This window comes from Corythoichthys intestinalis, chromosome 11, assembly GCF_030265065.1.
Source record: "Corythoichthys intestinalis isolate RoL2023-P3 chromosome 11, ASM3026506v1, whole genome shotgun sequence".
NCBI lineage: Eukaryota > Metazoa > Chordata > Actinopteri > Syngnathiformes > Syngnathidae > Corythoichthys > Corythoichthys intestinalis.
In genome coordinates, this window is record NC_080405.1 from 43,145,174 (window position 1) to 43,166,220 (window position 21,047).

The following is a 21,047-nucleotide window of genomic DNA, read 5'->3' on the forward strand; positions in this document are numbered from 1 at the left end:
ACTTTATGTAATTAGCTGTGAGTATACCTTTAAATGATAATCTTATATAATTTTCGGATCCAACCTTGACAGCTTTTTGGAAGCGCTGGCAAAACGAGTCAAAGACCCTACAGGCCTCCTCTAGTTTAAACGTGCTGTCGTCCTCACAGAAAAAATCCACCAGTGCGCGACTTGACATCCTCATGCCCTCAACCTCATCCTCTGCTTCCTTTAGACGTTCCTCTGTCACCTACACACAATTGCAAACACTTAAATGAACAATCAATTCATCCATGCAATTCAGGAAAAGCTTGTGGTTTCAATTTGTGTGCAAGATGGACATTGATCAATGACTTTTACCTCTAGGAAAGGCTGTGTATGTTGCAAAATCTCTTGCTCCGTCAGGACATTTGTTTTCAGCGCCAGTACTCTGCTTTTTAACTTTGATAAATCCTCCAACACAGACTCCTCGCACAACCTAGATTTTCAAAAACTAAACATTAAAGAGTTTTCCGCAATGCGAAACAAAGAGTGACTGTATTCTAATCCATCATGGCTTATTTTCACAAAATCTGTCAGGACATATGAATTGACCATAAATTTTTGAACCCTTTGCTCAAGGCTTAACCTTTAATATTCACATTAATTCAATTGGTTCCATGTTTTTGGGAAGAGACTGACCTGGAGGCGGAGCCAACATGGCCCAGTTGGCTAGGAAATGAGAGTAAACTCTGATCCTTCTTCACAGCTTCCTGTGGAGACAAACACAAATGATTAGAGCTATTGTTCCAAATAAAGTAAAACGTAATTTGCGATTGCTGACAAAATCATACGCTCTGTAGATCAGTGTGGCAACAGTTTTGTGGAAGAGAAAGAAAGAAGAAAACAATGTTTTGAACGCGTCACACTGATAAAGTGTTAAAGAAAACTTTTTCCAACTCATTTACATAGCGTGCATCAATCTGCGAATATTATTAAATAGTTAGGGTTGCAGTGAATGAACATTGTTCAATCATGTGGCTCTTTGGGTCCCTGTGCTGTGAATTGAAATTAGTTTATAACTAGTAGACTTCAATCATTCATCAATCCAAGTTCAATCCATTTGAACTGGAAAGGTGTTAATGCTCCCACTTCAAATGGATTTGGCATTTTTCGCCGCCAATGGGTTTACTAATAAGCCTCTAATTTTAGCCAAACCAAACTTACCTTTTAGCTTGCAATTTTTCATTTAGTTTGGACCCAAGTAGACAAGTGCCGATTACCGGCTTCAAGGTATACCGTGGTATAAAAACGTCAAGGTTTCAAAACCACAAAAATTTTCCGACATATACCCTTAGGTATTAGCTATTTTTTATGTCCCAAAAATGCATGGAGAAATTCCTTGCTTGCAGCTGCTAGGCTCAGCCCTCCCCCAACGGTTGTTGCTCAGTGTCCGTGAGTCAGCTGTGCTACATGATGGCTGGAGGAGGTGAAACTCCTGAAAACGATATCGCTGGTATGGGAATACTTCAGCTGCAGAAAAATTACAGATGGACGCGGCTTAGAAGAGGAGGGCCAACTGACATGTAAAACATGTTTGGGGAGGGTGGCTGCTAAGGAGGCAATACCTACAATATGATTTCACATTTACACAATATCAAAGGTTAGTAAACGCTGTCATGAATGTTTCTCACCAGTTACAAGAGTTAATTAACTCTAGCATGTTTAGTGTGTCTAGCGGTGGTAAAATACGTGTTTTTTTCTCTCTGGTAAGGGTCTGTGTTGAGAAAGAGCGTGAGTGTATAAAATGTAAACATGATACAAGTCATACACACGTGCTTTTTATTGGAAAAAAATGTTTTTGTTCTGATGGTAATAATGTTGAGCTATGGCTGTGGGTTTAACCTCACCCAAAGGACTGCATTTATTTTAATTTTATTTAGATTTTTTTTTTTTTTAACTTAACATGATACTTATGTTCCAATTTACTCATATATTTTGAAAAATAAAAATCCTGTTCAATGGATTTAAAAAAAAAAATATTTATTGATTTTAACCCAGATATCTCAAAGTAACACATTTTAGAGCTGTAATTGCAATACTGTGAAACCGTGATATTTTGGTTTAAGGTTAGCATACCATCAGAATATCATACCGGCACATGCCTACACCTAAGCAACACAAATAAAATGATTACCGTATTTTTCGGACTATAAGTCGCAGTTTTTTTTCATCGCTTGGCTGGGGGTGCGACTTCTACTCTGAAGCGACTTATGTGTGAAATTATAAACACATTATTATATCATTTCACTTAACAGCTATGTTACGTTAACATACCGGCCACGTTGGAATTTCGTTGTTCATGCATCCTGTAACATTATCATACTTATTCAGCATGTTGTTCTCTAATGTATTTTTATTTTAAATTGCCTTTCAAGATGACATATCTGTTCTATGTGTTGGATTTTATCAAGTAAATTTCCCCCAAAAATGCAACTTATACTCCGGTGCGACTTATATATGTTTTTTTCCTCTTCGTTGGGCATTTTATCGCTGATGCGACTTATACTCAGGTGCGACTTATAGTCTGAAAAAAACGGTACAAGCAAGTAACAACTAGGGTTGTTCCGATCATGTTTTTTTGCTCCATATCCGATCATTTTAGTTTGAGTATCTGCCGATCCCGATATTTCCCGATCCGATTGCTTTTTTTTGTTCCCGATTCAATTCCAATCATTCCCGATAATTTTTCCCGATCATATACATTTTGGCAATGCATTAAGAAAAAAAATGAATAAAACTCGGACGAATATACAGTATACATTCAACATACAGTACATAAGTACTGTATTTGTTTGATGACAATAAATCCTCAAGATGGCATTTACATTATTAACATTCTTTCTGTGAGAGGGATCCACGGATAGAAAGACCTGTCACTTTGTCTATAGTGACTAAATATTGCCATCTAGTGTATTTGTTGAGCTTTCAGTAAATGATACTGCAGTCATGCCCCAATGCATGATGGGAAGTGGAACCATATGGGAAGTAAAACCATGACTGTGCGTCGCGCTACCAATGGATATATCTCCTCTGCTTTATGAAAGGATTTAAGGTGTTAAGACAAAGTTCAATTGCCACCTTAATTCTCCACATTGCGTGCCATATTTCTATTCATAGGGAAAGGAATTGCAAGGTTATATCCGATTTGAAGGAAGGCTCCAAAGACTGCCAAAATTCACTCTATTCATTTTGCGCTGCCTTTTATCTTTCTATATAGGACAAACAACGTCATTACACATTGGGCGCGACAATGATTGACAGGGTCGTGCAGCGCATATATTAATAGCGATAAATACTATAACGTGACACATTTTTTAATACATTAATTGACGCCGTTATCGGGATATTATTGATAACCCTACCTTAAACCTAAATTAAAGACTCTGGATGATATTATGTCTGTAACATTAAATACAATTAGAAAACGATTTAATTAAAATATATATATATTAAAAAAAAGACATGGCTGATATTTGTTTGCCGATTCCGATACTTTGAAAATGACGTGATCGGGACATCTCTAGTAACAACATTTTATTTTTTTTCTGTAACATGGTGTAATGGGTTAATGCATTCGCTGCCACTGAGTTATCTTGTTCTGAATCTATATCGAAAATCTTACCATAGCTACAAAATGAAGCAAATTCATTCCGGGTTTGTTTGCTTTGGTATCAGCCAGTTTAAGCAATGATGAAATTCTGAATCCAGCCGCATTCCCCGAGTAGCCACCCTGGGGAGAAGCATACAAGGTCAGATAAACACACCCATGTGCACCTTTTGACAATTTAAAGACAGTGATACAAAAGTCAGCGAACATTATTTTCCTTTGATGTACAGTTCACAATCCAGAATAGAACTTTGTCCGGCTGAGGAGACGAAAACAAATACTGTACAGAACAATGAGCCACTCACAGCATTCATGTAGTTCCCTGCTTTAAGCACCAAACGGAGGATGGAGTGTAATTCAGGACAGCTCAGCAATTCTGCAATAGACAAAAGTGGGCAAACTTAATTTAGTAAGCTACAGTGTTCCTGATGACAGCCTTCTCTTAAAGCACACTGGCAGGCTTTTACTTGCCATCCTGGACAAATCTTAAAAAGGAGCATTCAGAAAGGGCAACTTAGACAAAGATCTTTATAGCACTAGAGTACGCTACTCCCCGCTGTTACTTTACCTCTGGCCGCCTCCCTCAGACATCTGGCTGCCACACACAGAGAGGTCAGAGCAGGGTCAAACTCTTGTTGCAGGATCATGGCATCCAAACGTAGGCGAAAACTAATGGAAGGGGAGCGAGGGGGGACGGATGAGTGAATAAGCACGAATGAGTGATGATGAAGACACTGCTGGTCATCACTTAAATAAACACACGTCATTTCAAAGGAAGCACGTGATTCACAGACTACTCAAGCTATGAATCAAGCTAGAAAAACAACAAAAAAAGTCCACTGCTGTAAAGGGGACTGCGGGGTAATAGTATCCAAAGCAGGGCTAAGGTGGAGCATACCTGGGGACTTCCACCAGCAGGAGCATGAAAAGATCAGGCTCTCCAAGCCAGCTACGTTCTCCGCTGAAGCTCCTCAGGCGAGACTCCTGACAGAGAACAGATGTTGAGAAAAATCCATCATACCACATTTCTGTTTAGCAGTTGATTCCAATATCTTACACCGTACCCCGACCGCGGAACCAGACCACATCATACAACACGGTGTAACAGCACACTTTTTGATCATTCTAAACAGGACCAGATGACGGACAGGCGGAGGAGGTGAGTAGGTTGGAAGTGGAGTGTGGGTGCGCTTTACCTCCTCATTATCGGGGAGCAGCTTGCAGAGCTCTGTGAGCCTCTCTGCTCCGTAACGGTCCCCAGCCCCATGCCTGATATCTTCAACTATCTCTTTAGCCGGCCTGTGGAAAAAAACACACCAAATGCGCTAGGAGTATGACATCATGCCTGCAATGGGGCGAACCGCACTTTGGTGTCATTTCCCAAACCCCTCCTGTCAGTATGATCACGTCTTTGTTTTCCCACAGTGAAGAGATAATGAGGTTTTTCCCTTCTTTTTTTTTTTTTTTTTTTTTTTTTTTTTAAATCAGTGAATGTGCAGAGGAGTGTTGATTGGTTGACGCCGCACTGGAAAATTGTGTCGACCACTTTTCCATTTACCTCTTCTACAGCGTGTTATTGCATGTGCCATGCATGGCTGAAAAAAAATATTTACCACTAAAGCCCAAAAGTTCATATATTAGCCTCAAAGGTAGGGGTCGCGATCTCTAGGTGCCTCCCGATACAATTTGTGATACAAGACTCACGATAACGATAATCTCACAATATAGCGATTAGACATGTGCCAATGGCGTACCGCACGCAGGCTATTTTTAGACCGTGACGTCGCATCGTAAAGCGGAAGTAAAGCCGAAGTGGAACATTATAGACCCGCCCTCGCATAGACCCAACGTAAAAAGTGCTACTTTTCTCCGGTAATCTTTCAAAAACGAACATGCCAATCACGCATTGCTTTTTTGGAACTTGTAGAAACGACTCTAGACATTACGACACATGAAGGATGTTTTCTTCATACGTTTCCGGAAACCAAAAACTCGAGAGGAAAAAATGTGAAGACCGAATCAACTTGCGCAGACTTTCACACCAGCTCGGCGAATCCATTCACGTTTCATATACAGTAAACATTATGTTGGGTTGGCATGGTCTTTCAGAGGCCAAAGAGGTAAGCCATTTTTATATTTTTAACTTATTTTTTTAGCGTAACGTTGTGCCGTACTGTTTCTGTCTGACAATGAATTACCTGAAAAGAATTACAATGGTATCTGACTGCCACTGTTACAGTTTCTGTTATATATATAAAAAAACTTTAGTAAGGGGAAAGTGTAAATAAATTATAGGATTAAGATGTGCTATCAATGAAAAAATTAAAAGTGTTCCTTGGCTGTCACTGAGTAGCATTTGCGATCGCTACACAAAGCTAACTAAATTACCCCCAAGAACGGTAAGCGACGTAGGACAACCAGAGGATATGATGGTAAAGGATAGCTTGTTGAAACAGGAGAATGTCATTGTCAGTCGCGTCGATAAAAAAAAGCTAAAGCTATGCTTAGGTTGGCTCGTTTTTTTCGTCTTTTTCAGCCTTCGACACTAAAGCCATCTCTTTAACTGAACATTTTTATGTTCTTCCACATCTTTGCCAGTGAATTTGGCACCAGACACATCATTTTCGGAGAGAATTGGTAGGTTTAACTCTGTAAACATCTCCTTCGTACACGATTTCCATTTATTTCCTATTAGGGACAAACGGTGACTTGTCCTTACTTAGCAGCAGTAGCTAATCTCATGAATATTAATGAGCGGAAGTGACGTGTGGCTTGCGGTACGCCATTACTGGATTCAAGGTGTACCGTGGTATGAAAACGTCACGGTTTCAAAACCGCAAAAAAATTCCATCACACCGTCCATACAGTATTGGATATTTTTTATGTCCCAAAAAAATGCAAGGAGAAATCCCTCGCTTGCTGCTGCAAGGCTCAACCCTCCCCCACCGGGTTTTGCTCAGTGTCAATGAGTCAAGCTGTGCTCTTATGGTAATAATGTTGAGGTGTGGCTGTGGATTTAGGCTTACCTAAAGGACTGCATTTTTTCTTATTTAGAATATTACAGTTAGTTTTTTGTTATGTTTTGTTATGGTTTAAATTTATTTTAATATATATATATTTTAATATATTAACATATTATTCTATTGTCTTAACATTATACTTACGTTCCAATTTGCTAATATTTTTTGAAAAATAAAAAATCTTGTTCATTGGAATTTTTTATTTATTTATTTTAACCCAGATATCGCAAAGTAACACATTTTAGAGCTGTAATGGCAATACCGTGAAACCGTGATATTTTCGCTTAAGGTTATAATACCGTCAGAATCTCATACTGGCACATGCCTCATAGCGATACAACAATTACACTGGTCTATAAGCAAAATACGTCCTGGATAAAAGTAGTGAAACTTTACCAAATCTGAGTAAAAAACACAGTCAAAGGTGTTAATTGTCTGTAGTTTTTAAGATAAATAGCTATAGATTAAATATCTTGAACTTTAGCCAACAAGCACTAAAATCTTTCATTTTCCACTCCATGTAACCACAGCAAATAAGATTTAGCCATTTTTATCTCTGAAGCATATTGGTCTACAACATTTTGGTAAATATGTTATCAATACCCGGGCCAGGAAATCTATCTACAATATTCTACAATACAAACATTAAAGAGAAAAACAAGCTATTTCTAAATGTGGGAAAAAATAAATATTTTTTGGACTGTCACCAACAATCTCTCAAAAACTTTCGTCTTCCTCATAGACTGAGAATATTTCAGTGCAACAGTTCTGTATATAAATACAGCAACACTATATTATTGCAACATTCTAGTCGACAAATGAATCTTAACTCATTGCCTGCCGTTGATAGACATCCAAATCATTTAAAATTGGAGGATTAGCTTTAAATGCTTATTTTTGAGTGCTAGCCCCCTCCCAGTCAAAATGAATTGGACGTCTAGCGCCGTCAACGGCAGCCAATGAGCCAACATAGACACAAATCTGGTGGAAAGTTTTGGTCTCGTGGAAAATTTTGTTGGCTCCTTTCAGTGTTGATTTCGCCAGCAATGATGATAACAAAAATATTTCATCAACAAACAATTTTTTTCATGACGATGACGTCACAATGACGAGCTAAAAACGTGTTTTCGGAGACTAAAGCATAACGAGATGGATGCCAGTTGTCGTCTGACGGGACGAGAATGGCACGAAAAATTCGGCATAGTTTCCGTCATAATGTGTGATATTTTCTTATCGTATGTGTAGTTAGCACGCATTTTAGTAGTGTTTGGTCGTGTCAGTCATAGGGGTGTAACTGTCCACAAAAATCTCGGTTCGGTACGTTCCTCGGTTTTGAGGTCACAGTTCGGTTCATTTTCGGTACAGTAAGAAAACAAAATGCAAAATATAAGTGTGCTAGTTGTTTATTACACACCTTTGAGCTTTTAACAATAGGAACATTGAACTATACAAAGCTAGAATCCTGCTAAAAAAGTAGCGGGTATTTAAAGATAATCCAACAACAATTTGCCTTTTAGACCCCGCGCTTTCTCAGCTTTCAGCTTTCTTTTTGAAAAAAAAAGACGAAAAAAGAAGTCCTGTGCTAAAGAGAAAAGCAATCCCAATGACAAAGATTTTAACATGTATTTTACAAATAAAATGCCTCAATGAATCATTTTTTTCCCTTATGAACGGTTTTCAAAAGCTTTATTGGTGGATTTTCTCAGGTTGAAGCGCCACACAGAAATTAATAAATTTAATTGTGTAAGCAGGATCTGTGTATTATTTAATTACAGGTGTTTTAGTTCATTACAATTTATTTTATTTAAATGGCTTATTATTTTATTATGTGTTTATATTTTACAAATGTGATGTAGTATTCATTTTTATTGTATATTTTATGTTTTATAACTTTAGTTCCTATGTGAATATTAGTTCCTACTTGTTTTGTTGTGGTAGGAGGGTTTTTTAGTGAACACGGGGCCGTCCGTGTTCACTATTATTATAGCAGAGAAAGACAGCAGTAAATCAACAAAGAAAAGTCAACTGCGCCCCGATCTACCACTCAAGAGATCTGATGGACTCAAAAAGTGGGTTACAATTGCATATTAGTTTGAAAATCGACCGGATCCACCGTATTTTTACACGAGTGACTTCCTGTCTGCCCGGAAGGGGTATTGACTAGAGGTGTGCAAAATTTCCGATTCTTAGATTATTCGCGATTCGCACTTGGAAGATTCGAGAACGATTCACAAACATCCAAATTCCGATTATTGAAATATGCCAAGTAAAGCGGAAGTACAACACACTCAGCGCGCCGCGCAGTCTTCGGGACAATGAGGAACGGAGCGAGAGTAGCTAAACATCATGCTTCTCATTACCCGGCCCCTCGGGTAATGTCAATGCTCAACTCACGGCTCTAGCTGAACTCATGCCACGAGATAAAAAAACACAACAACATACCTGACTGCTGCCGAAAAGCTGCTACAAAGTACATCCACATAATGTTACGGTAGATATCATTTATATAGGACTAGATGCAATATAGATTCGATAGCGTTAGCAGCACATCTACAAAAAGCTAGATGCGGGCGTTAGTAAACGGCCGCCATCTTAAAGCAGTACACTTCCCTGCAAGGCTGCTGTAGCGAACCTTCCAAGCAAACCTAATTAACTTTTTATCTAAAATACTCCTAAATAGATTCAAGTCAATATTTTACCTAGCTTTAAAATAGTTTTAAAACTTTCATATGTCAAAAGTAGACAAAAGGGAAATTATGGAATAACGGGAGCAATTTTAACAACTTTAACAGTTGATTCACAACATTAAATTAATTGAATGTAGTTTAAAGCGGCTGATACAGAATGGGGACTGGAGTTTTTTTATTTACTGTTATTTTTGTATATTTTTTTACTGCTATATGTTAACTTGATACTGAAATAGTAGTTTGGTTTAGCCTGAGAGTATTTTTGAACAATTTTGGAACAAATGTACAAAACATTTTTTTAAAAAAAAGGAGGGGGGTGCATCAATAATCGTTTTATAATCGAATCGGAGCCTCTGAATCATAATCGTAATCGAATCGTTAGTTGCCCAAAGATTCCCAGCTCTAGTATTGACGCAGGAGGGTCGCGTCTCGCGTCAAATAATGAACTCTGCCGTTCTTTTCGCGTGCGTCGTGTTGAGCAGCTTCTGGGACACGTCTAACACGCGGCCACGCTGCGACTGGTGTGCATTGGCTGATTGACTTTACCGTCCGCGTTTCATTGCGTTCTCGCGGCGGCCACGTTGTCGCGCCGTTGACGTTTCTGGGTTATACGGTTCTACCGTGTTGGTCCTCATTACAGTAGAGAAGACATAGTAAACATAATCAACACAAAGAAACTGTAACCCGATCGACTCACAGCCTCGAAAAGTAAGGGTTACATTACGTCAGAAACTCGTTCGGTATGCCTCCGTTCCGAACCAAGCGCCACGTACCGAAACGGTTCAATACAATTACATGTACCGTTACACCCTTAGTCAGTCATGTGACGTGTTGCCCCCCAACCCACACACAGGCTTAAGAGTGTATTCCAGGCTCCTTTTATGAAACACATGTGTCAGGTGCTGCTTGGTAAGTTTTGTTTTCTTATCTTGGCTATGCCACGTTGCTTTAGCCTTTAAAGATATGTGTCGAGTTATCATCACACATTAAAGTAACTTGTAGCGTTGGCATAGCGTTGCGTTAGCATAGCGTTCGCATTTAGTTCGGTGACTCGGTCAGTGTCTTCCTTAACTCTTGGAAAACTTTTTACATACAGTTCGTGGCGTCCAGGTGAGTTTAATTAATTGCAAATAATGTGCTGTTTTCCTGCTGAGTGTGTATTATCATCATAAAGATTTTGATGTCCTTGTAGACTGTACAATTATGTGGTCGCCTGTCAACGTTCATTCGAAACTGTTGGAAACCTTTATTCATTCATGGACTAAAACTGTTGAAGCTTACAGACGAAAACATTTTGAGAATTGTCGACTAAAACTAGACGAAGGCTAACAGATTTTGGAATAACTACAATACGACTAAGACTAATAAGTATTTTCGTCCAAAAGACTGAGACGAAAATTAAAAGAGCTGCCAAAAACAACACTGGTTCCTTTATTAAACATCTTTTTGAACCAATATATCTATGGTGGGCGGGAGCATATAGATAACATATTAGGCGATACATCACCACAGATGTATCGTCTCACCCCTACTCAGATTTTATTTTCGGGCCATATCGCCTAGCCCAACTAATGAGAGAAAACAAATAAGCCAGGATTTATTACTTATAACTCTTGTACTAGATTTCTTTAGATTTGGCCTCAGGTGCATTGGGAGTGTTCTTTTTAATGTTAAGTTTGTTCCTGTGTGCTCAAACCATGGATGTTTTCCCAACTACCACATTTCAACAGAGGCTCCATTTTCATTCACAGAAGTCAACTAAAGCTCCACACGGGACAAATGTCAACATAAAGGCTCTTTCTACACATTGGCTCTTCTGCAAGTCTCGACGCATCCAGGTTTGAATAGACATGTCGTTCAGTCTAGAGCAGCACGACGAGTCAACATTTGTACAAATAGGTATATTATTATAAAACAACTCCCGTGACCATGGGAAGTGCTGCTTTTAGTAAAAGAGGAAAAAAGATAAAAAGGCAGCGTGACTTGACGTCATTAGGGAGGCGCCTTACAGGAAGGGGGTCACTTAAACAGGAGACACTCTCTGAGAGGCCTCAGCAGGTGTCAACTCAGACTCCCAACCCTAAACGTAGACACTTTAGGGTGTCCAGACCGTCTGCTTTGATTGGAGCGTCCTCTGCACCTGTCCCCTTGCAATATCAACACGAATACACATTACACTTGCACTTCCCCCTATGCCTCAAATCGTCAGACACCAACTGCAGGCTGTTTGATTTATGGCAAAGTGTTGTCCCCCTTGGGGAACAATTGAACATGTCTGTTTCCTGCACTATTTTGTCTTGACTTGACTGGACTTCCAGGGAATGGATGAACCCAGCAACTGCTAAAGTCTTTGTTAGAAAGCAGAATTGTGCAAAAAAAAAAGTCGATTGATTCCAGTGAGACTATGAAAAGACAGGGCATGGTTCATCATTGTCAATGGGAGCTTTCATTACATGTTGGTGCATATCCGTGAATTTCTCAACACGCTTTCTAATGTCTTAGAAAAGGTATTTTTCTTCAACAATTTCCATGATTTCTCTTTTAACATAAAGGTTGAACGTTGTACCACTCCAAAATAGATTGTGGGCATTTGACAAAATTCCCTCGGTCGATGTTGCGAAAAATGAAGAATATATTGATTGTTGCTTATTTTGTAATATTACTTTTAGTGCTAAGCAACGTTTAAAACAGTACAAGGCTTTTTTTCAGGTCAGGGAGTTCTAATTTTCAGTTCAACAGGAGAAAAGGACCTGTCACAAGCAAATGATGTTTCAGGTGTGGCTAAGTACTTGTGTTCATAGGAACGCTTAATAACAAACAGTCATTCATTGCCGAGCATTGTTTCTCAATTACCGTATTGGCCCGAATATAAAACTGTGTTTTTTGCATTGAAATTAGATTGAAAAAGAGGGGGTCGTCTTATATTCGCGGTCTAGACCTTATACCCATTCACGACACCAGATAGCACCAGATATCATTGAAGCGATGTTCTGTCATGATAGATCTTAGCTACTCTCAAGTTTAACCAGTTTGCATTATTTTATTGCAATGTTTTTCCTCATTCAGATCTGTTTCAAGACTACAGTTACAGTTAGACTTCACTTTGATGGTTAATGCAGTTATTGCAGTTTTGTTGTTTTATCGCAATAGATTGGTTTATTTACCTTTCAAAAACCAGAAGACTTTCATTTACGAATGTGATTGCACTATAATTTACATATTTAAATGTTCAGATATTAAGATTTGATTGAGGCAAAATAACATGCTTTTTCTCTTAAATATATTGTTATAATCATTTGTTTCGGATGTACTGTAATTATTTTCTTTATCAAAATTAATTTGATGTTGAAAAAGTATTTTTTCAAACTTGAATCAAGAAAAAGGGGGTCGTCTTATAATCTTATATTAGGGCCAATACGGTACTCTGTAAGATATATAAAAATCTCAGGTGAAGTATAATATAGAAAACAACAATAACAAAAACACGAGCTGTTTTGCATTTGTTATAAGGAATCAGAAAATATGGGGGAAAAAAACAAAGTAAAAGGTCTTGTGCGTATTCTCAGTAAATATTAGCTTAAAAATGCAGCATTTGTGCTTTAACACAACAAGTAGACAAAAAAGTTGTCCGATAATGACTTTTTAACCGATAACTGACATCCCGATATTGTTCATTCCAATAATCCGATTCCGATTTCAAACCAATACTGATATATGCGGTCGTGGATTTAACATATTATGGCTAATTGTATTGTGATGCCCCTCTGGATGCTGTAATAATGATAAATGTAACAACTTCAAGGTTTTCCAAGTAAACATTCTGTGAAAATTGAGACAACTTCAACTCAAGTTTTGGAAAAAGTACCTATATTGCACACTGTACTTTGTTGTACAAAGGCAGAAGGCTTCCACATTCACTTTGAAATAGTGCTGCAACGATTAATCGATTAACTCGATGAGAAAAAAGATTAAAATTAAATTTTGCTGCTTCGAATATTAGTTTAATTAAAGTGGCGTTGTAATGGTTTGTTTTGAAAGTGTTTGCATTTAGTTTTATTGGTGTGGGTGGATACACTGCCCTATAGTGGCAACAGTGAATATGACATAACTCATTTCACATGCCTGAATCCAGCTGCTTCCTGTTAAGACCAGTATAAACTCAGTTTTTGTTTGAGCTAATGTTATTATAATGTATTCGCATTTTAGTTTATCGGTATATTTAACTGTTTTTTGTGGGAATATTTGTTTAAACCATTTGTTAAGAGCATTGTAAAATATGTTAGCATTTTATAGCATTTAAGCTTGCGGACTTTTGCTATGTAAGTTCGCCAATTGTTCTTTTGTTGTGCTTAGACATTCATTTTTTTATTTTATTTTTTTTTAATACCGTTTGAGGCTCAGCTCAGGTATTTTGATTTATATATATATTTACTATTCACTAGTTCATCGATGAATTGACTACTAAAATAATCGAGAGCTGCAGCTCTACTTTGAAAGCACCATGCATATTGGCCCAAAACCGATAATCAAAATCTGATGTCGATATTATCAGATTATTTTTAAATGCTTTTATCGGGCGAGAGCAACACCACAAAAAATGGCAACGCTTCTGCTCGAGTACTGTATACGGTTACATAGGCAGAAAAACAAATTCCCCTTATTTGCAATGTTTGAATGACGCAATCAGCTTAACTAGCAGCACAATTCTCAATATCCACAAACAAACAATCTCAGAAATCATTTAACCGTCTGATAGGTTCATTGACAGGTAAGAAATTGGCTCACATTTTGAACTGGCGAAGAAATATCCCAATGTTCATACTGCGTTTGGAGTCAAGTAGCGAGATCTGTAGATGAAGGAGATGGTAAGGTAAAGAAAATAGTATTTCTTTTTCATTGTGAACATTCGGTATGGTGACGGACTAACCTCCTCTGGACTGTCTTGGGGAGTTCTGCAACGTAACAGAGCAGACCGTCGTCTCAGCGTGGCGCTCCTGTCCTGAGTCTTACTGTCCTTCTGGCCAAAAAGCTCATCCAGAGAGTGCAAATCTATGGGGAACTCATCCTCGCTGCCTGGCTGCCTCCAAACGCTCTTTCGTCCCTCTACCTTCTCTTTGGGGATACGCTCCCAATTGAGTTTCCTCAGTCGGCTTCGACGAGCGCTGTCAGTCCGGCTCACTGGCGAGGAGGAAGCGGGTGGTGGTGGCGGGGGAGGTGGAGGTGGCGGCGGCGGCGGGGGTGCCGTGACAGGCCCCGCCACCGTGCATGAATCCATGACTCTCACTTGCACGGGCGCAGGGTCGGCCGGGAGAGGAGGCACTGTTCCATGAAAGGCACGAGATTCCTTGACGCCGAGAGTCAGGTTGATGAGCATAGGTAAGAGGGTGTGGGGTCTACATGGGCGTTAACATCTTTCCAAGCTCACAGTTCAAAGATTCACAAGCATAGCCTAAGAAAGAGAGAAGAATCAAATCCCAGCACAAAAGAAGCGAAGAATCTCTTCCAGGGGTTTTGTTAAAGTAAGCAGCCACAGACGAATACCAGCATTCACATATGAAGACTTCACTTTTTTGGATAAGTCGGCCACACTTGTATAACAAATGTGCCTGCTAAATGACCAAAAGTAACATTAAGAAAGTGCAAAATTGTCTTAACCCTTTCATGCACGAGTTATGATTTTTTTTAACCCTTAGAGGGGACGCATTTAACTCATTGGCTGCCATTGAAGGAGCTAGACGTCCCATCCGTTTTGACTGTGGGAAACGTTTATTCAAACCTCTCTATCAAAATGGATTGGACTTCTAGTGCCGTTAATGGCTCTGAAAGGTGAGCATTACCGGTAAGTCCTCCCAGTTTAAATGAATTGGATGTCTATCGCTGTCAATGGCATGCATCAAGTTATATTCTATGAAAAATAAGAATCTACTTTAGAGTGTTACTTGTGTTAATTTAGCTTTTATTGACATTGTGTTATTTTATCAACTCATTTGCTCCCAAAAACATATAAATACGTTCTATTTTTAATCATTTCAGTGTCCCAAAAACGTATTTATGCGTCTTTTACGTTGTTTTTTTTTTTTTTTTCAAAAGAGACATCTCTGGGTTGTGATTCAATGTATCTCCAAACCACAAAGCTGAAAATCCAGTTTAAAGCAATAAAACTGGCCACTTGGGGGGCAGTAGCGCATTTTTTAAGTCCTGCAACCCTATTCAACGGCAACGAACGGCCAAGCCGCAAAGCCGGGTCAAAGGTGGAAAACGACCGAATGGATGCCAGGCGGCGGACGACCGAGCAGAACAACCGATAGGACGCCCGGGATGCCAGGCGCTGGACGACCAAGCAGAACGACCGGAACCACTGGATGCCGTTTAGTCCGTGCTGCTCGTGAGCAAAGCCCGCAGAGACTCAAAAAAATTCATCTTTTTGAGACAGGCAACGATGAGGGAAAAGATTAATCGGCTGTCGTGGCCACAATAGCGTCATCTTTATGTTAGTTATGTGTAAATAAATTGTTACTTTGCTATCAAAAGCTCTATTTGTCTTGTTGTTTCTGTTATTTTGAAAAAGGAAAACATTATTCAGATGTTTGGGATGCAACTAAAGCAAAAAATAGCTGTTCTAAAGTCAAAGTTATGTTTGAAATGTATGCTTTCACAAAAAGCTCAATTTCTCCGCTTTTTCATCAGATATTGGAAAATTTCTCAAACTAAGCTATTTTCTAATGCTGATTCCTAAACAATGGAAAAGGATATTAACTCACTTTTTTCTGCTGAAAGAAGAGAGTCTAATCTTTCTTTTGGTGGGTTCCATGTTTATATAACAATACAACAGAATTTTCTGTGGGCCATGCAAAATCAGTCAAAATCCAGTAAAACGGCCGGGAGCGAAGGGCCTTGCTCCAGTGAAAATGGCTGGGAGTGAATGAGTTAATTTATTCACAGCTACTAGACATGTGCCGATTACCGGTTTCAAGTTATACCGTGGTATGTAAACGTCAAGGTTTCAAAACCGCAAATTTTTTCCATCATAACGTCCCTAAGGTATTAGCTATTTGTTATGTCCCAAAAATTTATGAAGAATTTCCTCGCTTGCAGCTGCAAGGCTCAGCCCTCCCTCACCGGTTGTTGCTCAGTGTCAGTGCTACAGAGCTTTGCTACACGATGGCTGGAGGAGGTGAAACTCCTGAACTTTTACCCCATCGAATAAAACGAAATCGTGGAATGGGAATACTTCAGCTACAAAAAAGTTACAGACGGCCGCGGCTTAAAGAAGGAGGGCCGACCGACATGTAATACATGTTTGGTGGCTGCCGACGAGGCAATACCTCAAATATGATTTAGCATTTATACAAAATTAAAGGTTAATAAACACTGTCATTAACATTTCCCACCAGCTATGACAATCAACTCCAGCGTGTTTAGTTTGTCTAGCTGTGGTAAAATATGTTTTTTTCTCTTTGGCAAGTGTCTGCGTTGAGAAAGAGAGTGTGTGTTTCATGTAAACATGATACGAGTCATACACACATGCTTTTTATGGAAAATAATTATTTTGATCTGATGGTGATAATGTTGAGCTTTGGCTGTGGTTTTAGGTTCACCTAAAGGACTGCATTTATTTTCATTTTATTTAGAATATTTTGTTTTGTTTTGTTTTTTATTATATTAACATTATACTTGTGTTCCAATTTGCTAATATGTTTTGAAAAATAAAAATCCTGTTCAAAGGAAAAAAGTTTTTTCTTTTTTTTTTTAAAACCCAGATATCTCAAAGTAACACATTTTAGAGCTGTAATTGCAATATCTTGATACCGTGATATTTTGGCTTAAGGTTATCATATCTATTGCTGCAACGATTAATAGATTAACTCGAGTATTCGCTTGGAAAAAAAGATTCGAATTAAATTTTGCTGCTTCGAGTATTCGTTTAATTTAAGTGGCATTGTAATGGTTTGTTTTGAAAATGTTTGCATTTAACTTTATTGATTTGAGTGGATACACTGCCCCCTAGTTTGCCACATTTCCCATGACTGAAACCAGCTGCTCCCTGTTAAGACCAACCTAAGTTTTAGTTTGCGCAAGTTTTTTTTAACGCATTCGTATTTTAGTTCATAGGTATATTTAGCCATTTTTGTGGGAATATGTGTCTTAACCATTTGTTAAGAGCATTGTTAAAAAAAAAAAAGTTAGCATTTTATAGCATTTAAGCTAGCAGACCTTTGCTATGCAAGTTGTTCTTACAATTCAATTGTTCTTTTGTTGTACATAGATCCTTTTTTTTTTTTTTTTAATACCATTTGAGGCTCAGCTCAGGTGTTTTAATTTTTTATGTTCCTTATCCGATTACTCGATTATTCAAGCTAAATAATTCATCGATTAATCGAACACTAAAATAATCGATAGCTGCCGCCCTAATCATATCGTCAGAATATCATACCGGCACATCCCAGATAGTAGACCGACATAGAATAAACGTCGATTTTCCATCAAAATCATCAGTATGGTTGAAATCGAAATTTTCTACGTCAAGTGACGTTGAAACAACGTTGTTCTATGGTATGTCCGGTGATTGTTGGGTTAACATTGTTTTATAGTTGATGAACTATTCATTCATTCATTCATTTATGACTGACCGGGAAATAAGATAGAAAAGTCATTGAATTATGGATGAGCGGGCGTTTTGGTCGAAAACATAAAATTGATACAGCGTTGTTCCAATATTATTAATAATCGAAATGACGTTTAGGTTTTGTAAGGATTTCAACGTTGAAAAAAACACTAATTAAGGGTGTAAAAGCGACGTTGATTCAACGATATAAGATCGACAGCAGAATGTTGATCAACATGCCTAATAGCTACTGTATGTAAAAGTATTTAAGTTTTTTTTTTTTATTTATGAACAAAAGTAGTCACTTTCCCTATAAAGGGTAAAAGTCAAGTGTCAATTTTTAAATTGCTGCCCACGCTAGTGACCCTTGTCCTTGAAAGGGTTAAATATATTTTCCTCTCCCCTTATTTGTGCTGTAATTCCTCCAAATAAAACCTTATAAACACACACAAACTACACCAATAAACAAACTCATGGAATAATATATTGAATAAATGGTTGCTAGATTTTCTTTTGGGTAAAAAAAAAAAAAAAAAAACGGAAAAAAGTTGAACTGAGGTTTGATTGTTTGTTGATGTAGTTTTTTTTTTTTTTTTTTTTTTTTTAATCATCTGCAAAAAAAAAAAAACAACAACCTAAAATTCATTACTACTGGCTTGGTCTTCTCTTTCATTATCACTTGAAATTTACCCTCTCTTTCAACGTTCCATGCAAGTTGAAGGCCTTTTTTTTTTTACAGTTTCATGCTGACATACAGTACTGTGCAAAAGTTTTAGGCAGGACACCTGCCTAAAACTTTTGCACAGTACTGTATATATATTTTTTTAATTATTAAATTTATTAGGATCATGGAAGCTTCCACTTGGGGAAAATATATACATACAGTATATCCTGTATATACATAATATAATAAAAATATACAGTACTGTGCAAAAGTTTTAGGCAGGTGTCCTGCCTAAAACCTTTGCACAGTACTGTATGATTTCTGCACAGTAAGCTGTTTGAACTGCTTGTCCCATCCTGTTCAGCTAACTTTGCTAACACACCTTCAGCGTGCACCTACTCCCTTCTAATTAGAATAAATAGAAGCACCGCCGGGATGTAAATGTGATGCAAAGCTAACCACACAAAAAAAGTAGAGGGTGTAGACTTAAGAATATTATGTTTTTATGAGAGGGTACCAGCTGAAAGCTAGTTGCAGACACTTGCACCGGCAGGTTTAAGCAGGATTGGTAATGCAATTAGGTATGACTCAGAAGTTTCAGCGGGGTGCTTCATAGACAGTCGTTAATCACTAAGCAGAATTTGCATGAATACGTCCTCATATTATTTCGTTTTGATGACGTGGGAAAGTTTGAAAGTCGTCCTCCGAGTGACGCTTTAGCCCACTGCGTGAAACTTTTTTTTTAATCATACTGCTTGATTGAATTCGACGTGAACACTGCAGAAACAATAAAATATTCAGGAAAAGCATACTAATAATTTGAGTGACTTCTACATCAAAACATCGCATTTGGACTTAAAAACGCTAATTTGTGTCATTTCAACGTTACTTCAAGTTGTCTTTCAAGGATATTTAGTCCTGTTAAATGAGATATATTACGACGTATGAATGGCAGGTTGTTGGAAACAAATCCAAAAGTTGGCTTACCTGGTGTGAAAGTAGTCCAAAAGAGAAATAAACGTTTTAATTCAACATCTCGCTCGCTTTTGTTTCCTCTTCATTTCAGTGAAAGGATAACCGATCCACCCGCTGAAGTGAAAACTTGTTGTCGTGGACGCGCACGCGCGCTCTCGCAGTCTGATGCCTTCATTGTGTGTCCTCCCAGTTTTCCCATGGGAGGCGGATTTTGTTGTCAGGTGGGAGTGCATTCACTTTTACTGAACTTGTGTAGTGTCTTGGATTTTTACAGTGTTTACATACTTGGAAGTTTTGTTCAGGTCTGAATGAAAATTCATCAATTTCCTGTTACTGTTTCCGTCCGTTTGGTACTTGTAATCAGGAGTGGGAAGCTCTGGGTAACTCACGATACGATTTGCGATACAAGGGGCTCATTTGATCGATTATCTAACCTTATGGGGATCCAACAATTATCGATACATGGGTCAGGAAATCAATTTACGATATGCAACGATACCTGTTTTGTTTTTGGCAGCTCATTTAATTTTCGTCTTAGCTCAGAGAGTAAAGGACACTCGCCGTTAACAATAGCCTGATGCTAACGCGAACGTAAATGCTATGCTAACGCTATGAGTTACATTTAGTGTGTGATGATGACTCAGCACAGACATTTAAAGGCTAAAGCAACACTGCATATAGACCCTACTCACCTACGTCACAAAATGGGCGTGTCGCTGTCTCCGGCCGCCATATTGTACCTCTTTTTCAGACTTTTTCTCATTGTTTTCAATTAGTCGAGCAAGTTATAGAGCAATTCATGGAAGCCCCGGTGTTATCTGACGCTGTAAACTCATTGGATCCGTTGCATAAAAGGCGTTACGTGGAAAAGCTTCAGTTTATCCATTTGCCAGATCAGTATTTGATGCCTAAATCGATGTTTTTCGACCTGCTGGTTTCGCCTGACATCTGATATCCTGATATTTACAACAATCTTGTCCACACAAAATCAGCCTATTCTCACGAAAGTTTGAAAAACTTTAAGAGCTTGGAGGCTTATAAATGCTACGTTGCTGGTTGGGTGAAACAGGTCCTCGTACACGAAAATTCGGCAGGAATCTTGTGCTCGGAAGGTGAGTTACGAAATTTTCAATTCAAAATCTTTTGTTCTTGCTAACATCCACTGTCAAGTCTAATGTATTTCATATCATTTGTCAATGGAGCTAGGGCTTTTAATGTTTATATGGTTTAGCGATAGCACTCTCACTATATACATATATAATACGTAATAAATAGGAAGTGCGACAGCACTACTCCAGATTGTCCCTAGTTGAATTTATTTTTTGGCTTTTGACCTCAATAGTGAAATTGTAAATTAATTGTATGACAACTGTCTGATTATCCCCTTATAATTATATATTTTCAGGTAGTTCATTCACAACGTCTGAGTGTATGTTGTCGGCGATTAGCCTAGCAATGATCTTAATTG

At 38.3% G+C, this 21,047-nt stretch overlaps 1 protein-coding gene across 1 annotated transcript in view; it reads right to left on the minus strand.

Annotated features, from left to right (window-relative positions):
- Positions 1–19,769, minus strand: part of fhdc2 (FH2 domain containing 2) — a 28,066-nt gene extending 8,297 nt beyond the window's left edge. Inside the window, exons 1-11 of the mRNA XM_057850418.1 lie at positions 19,592–19,769; positions 14,263–14,784; positions 14,121–14,182; positions 4,825–4,927; positions 4,527–4,612; positions 4,197–4,297; positions 3,934–4,004; positions 3,644–3,751; positions 661–731; positions 340–457; positions 65–229 (exon numbers count right to left, since the gene is read on the minus strand). Coding sequence (XP_057706401.1) covers positions 65–229; positions 340–457; positions 661–731; positions 3,644–3,751; positions 3,934–4,004; positions 4,197–4,297; positions 4,527–4,612; positions 4,825–4,927; positions 14,121–14,182; positions 14,263–14,709 — 1,332 coding nt within the window. The 5' untranslated portion in view covers positions 14,710–14,784; positions 19,592–19,769. The remainder of the gene's footprint in view (positions 1–64; positions 230–339; positions 458–660; positions 732–3,643; positions 3,752–3,933; positions 4,005–4,196; positions 4,298–4,526; positions 4,613–4,824; positions 4,928–14,120; positions 14,183–14,262; positions 14,785–19,591) is intronic.
- Between the last annotated feature and the right edge of the window lie 1,278 nt (positions 19,770–21,047).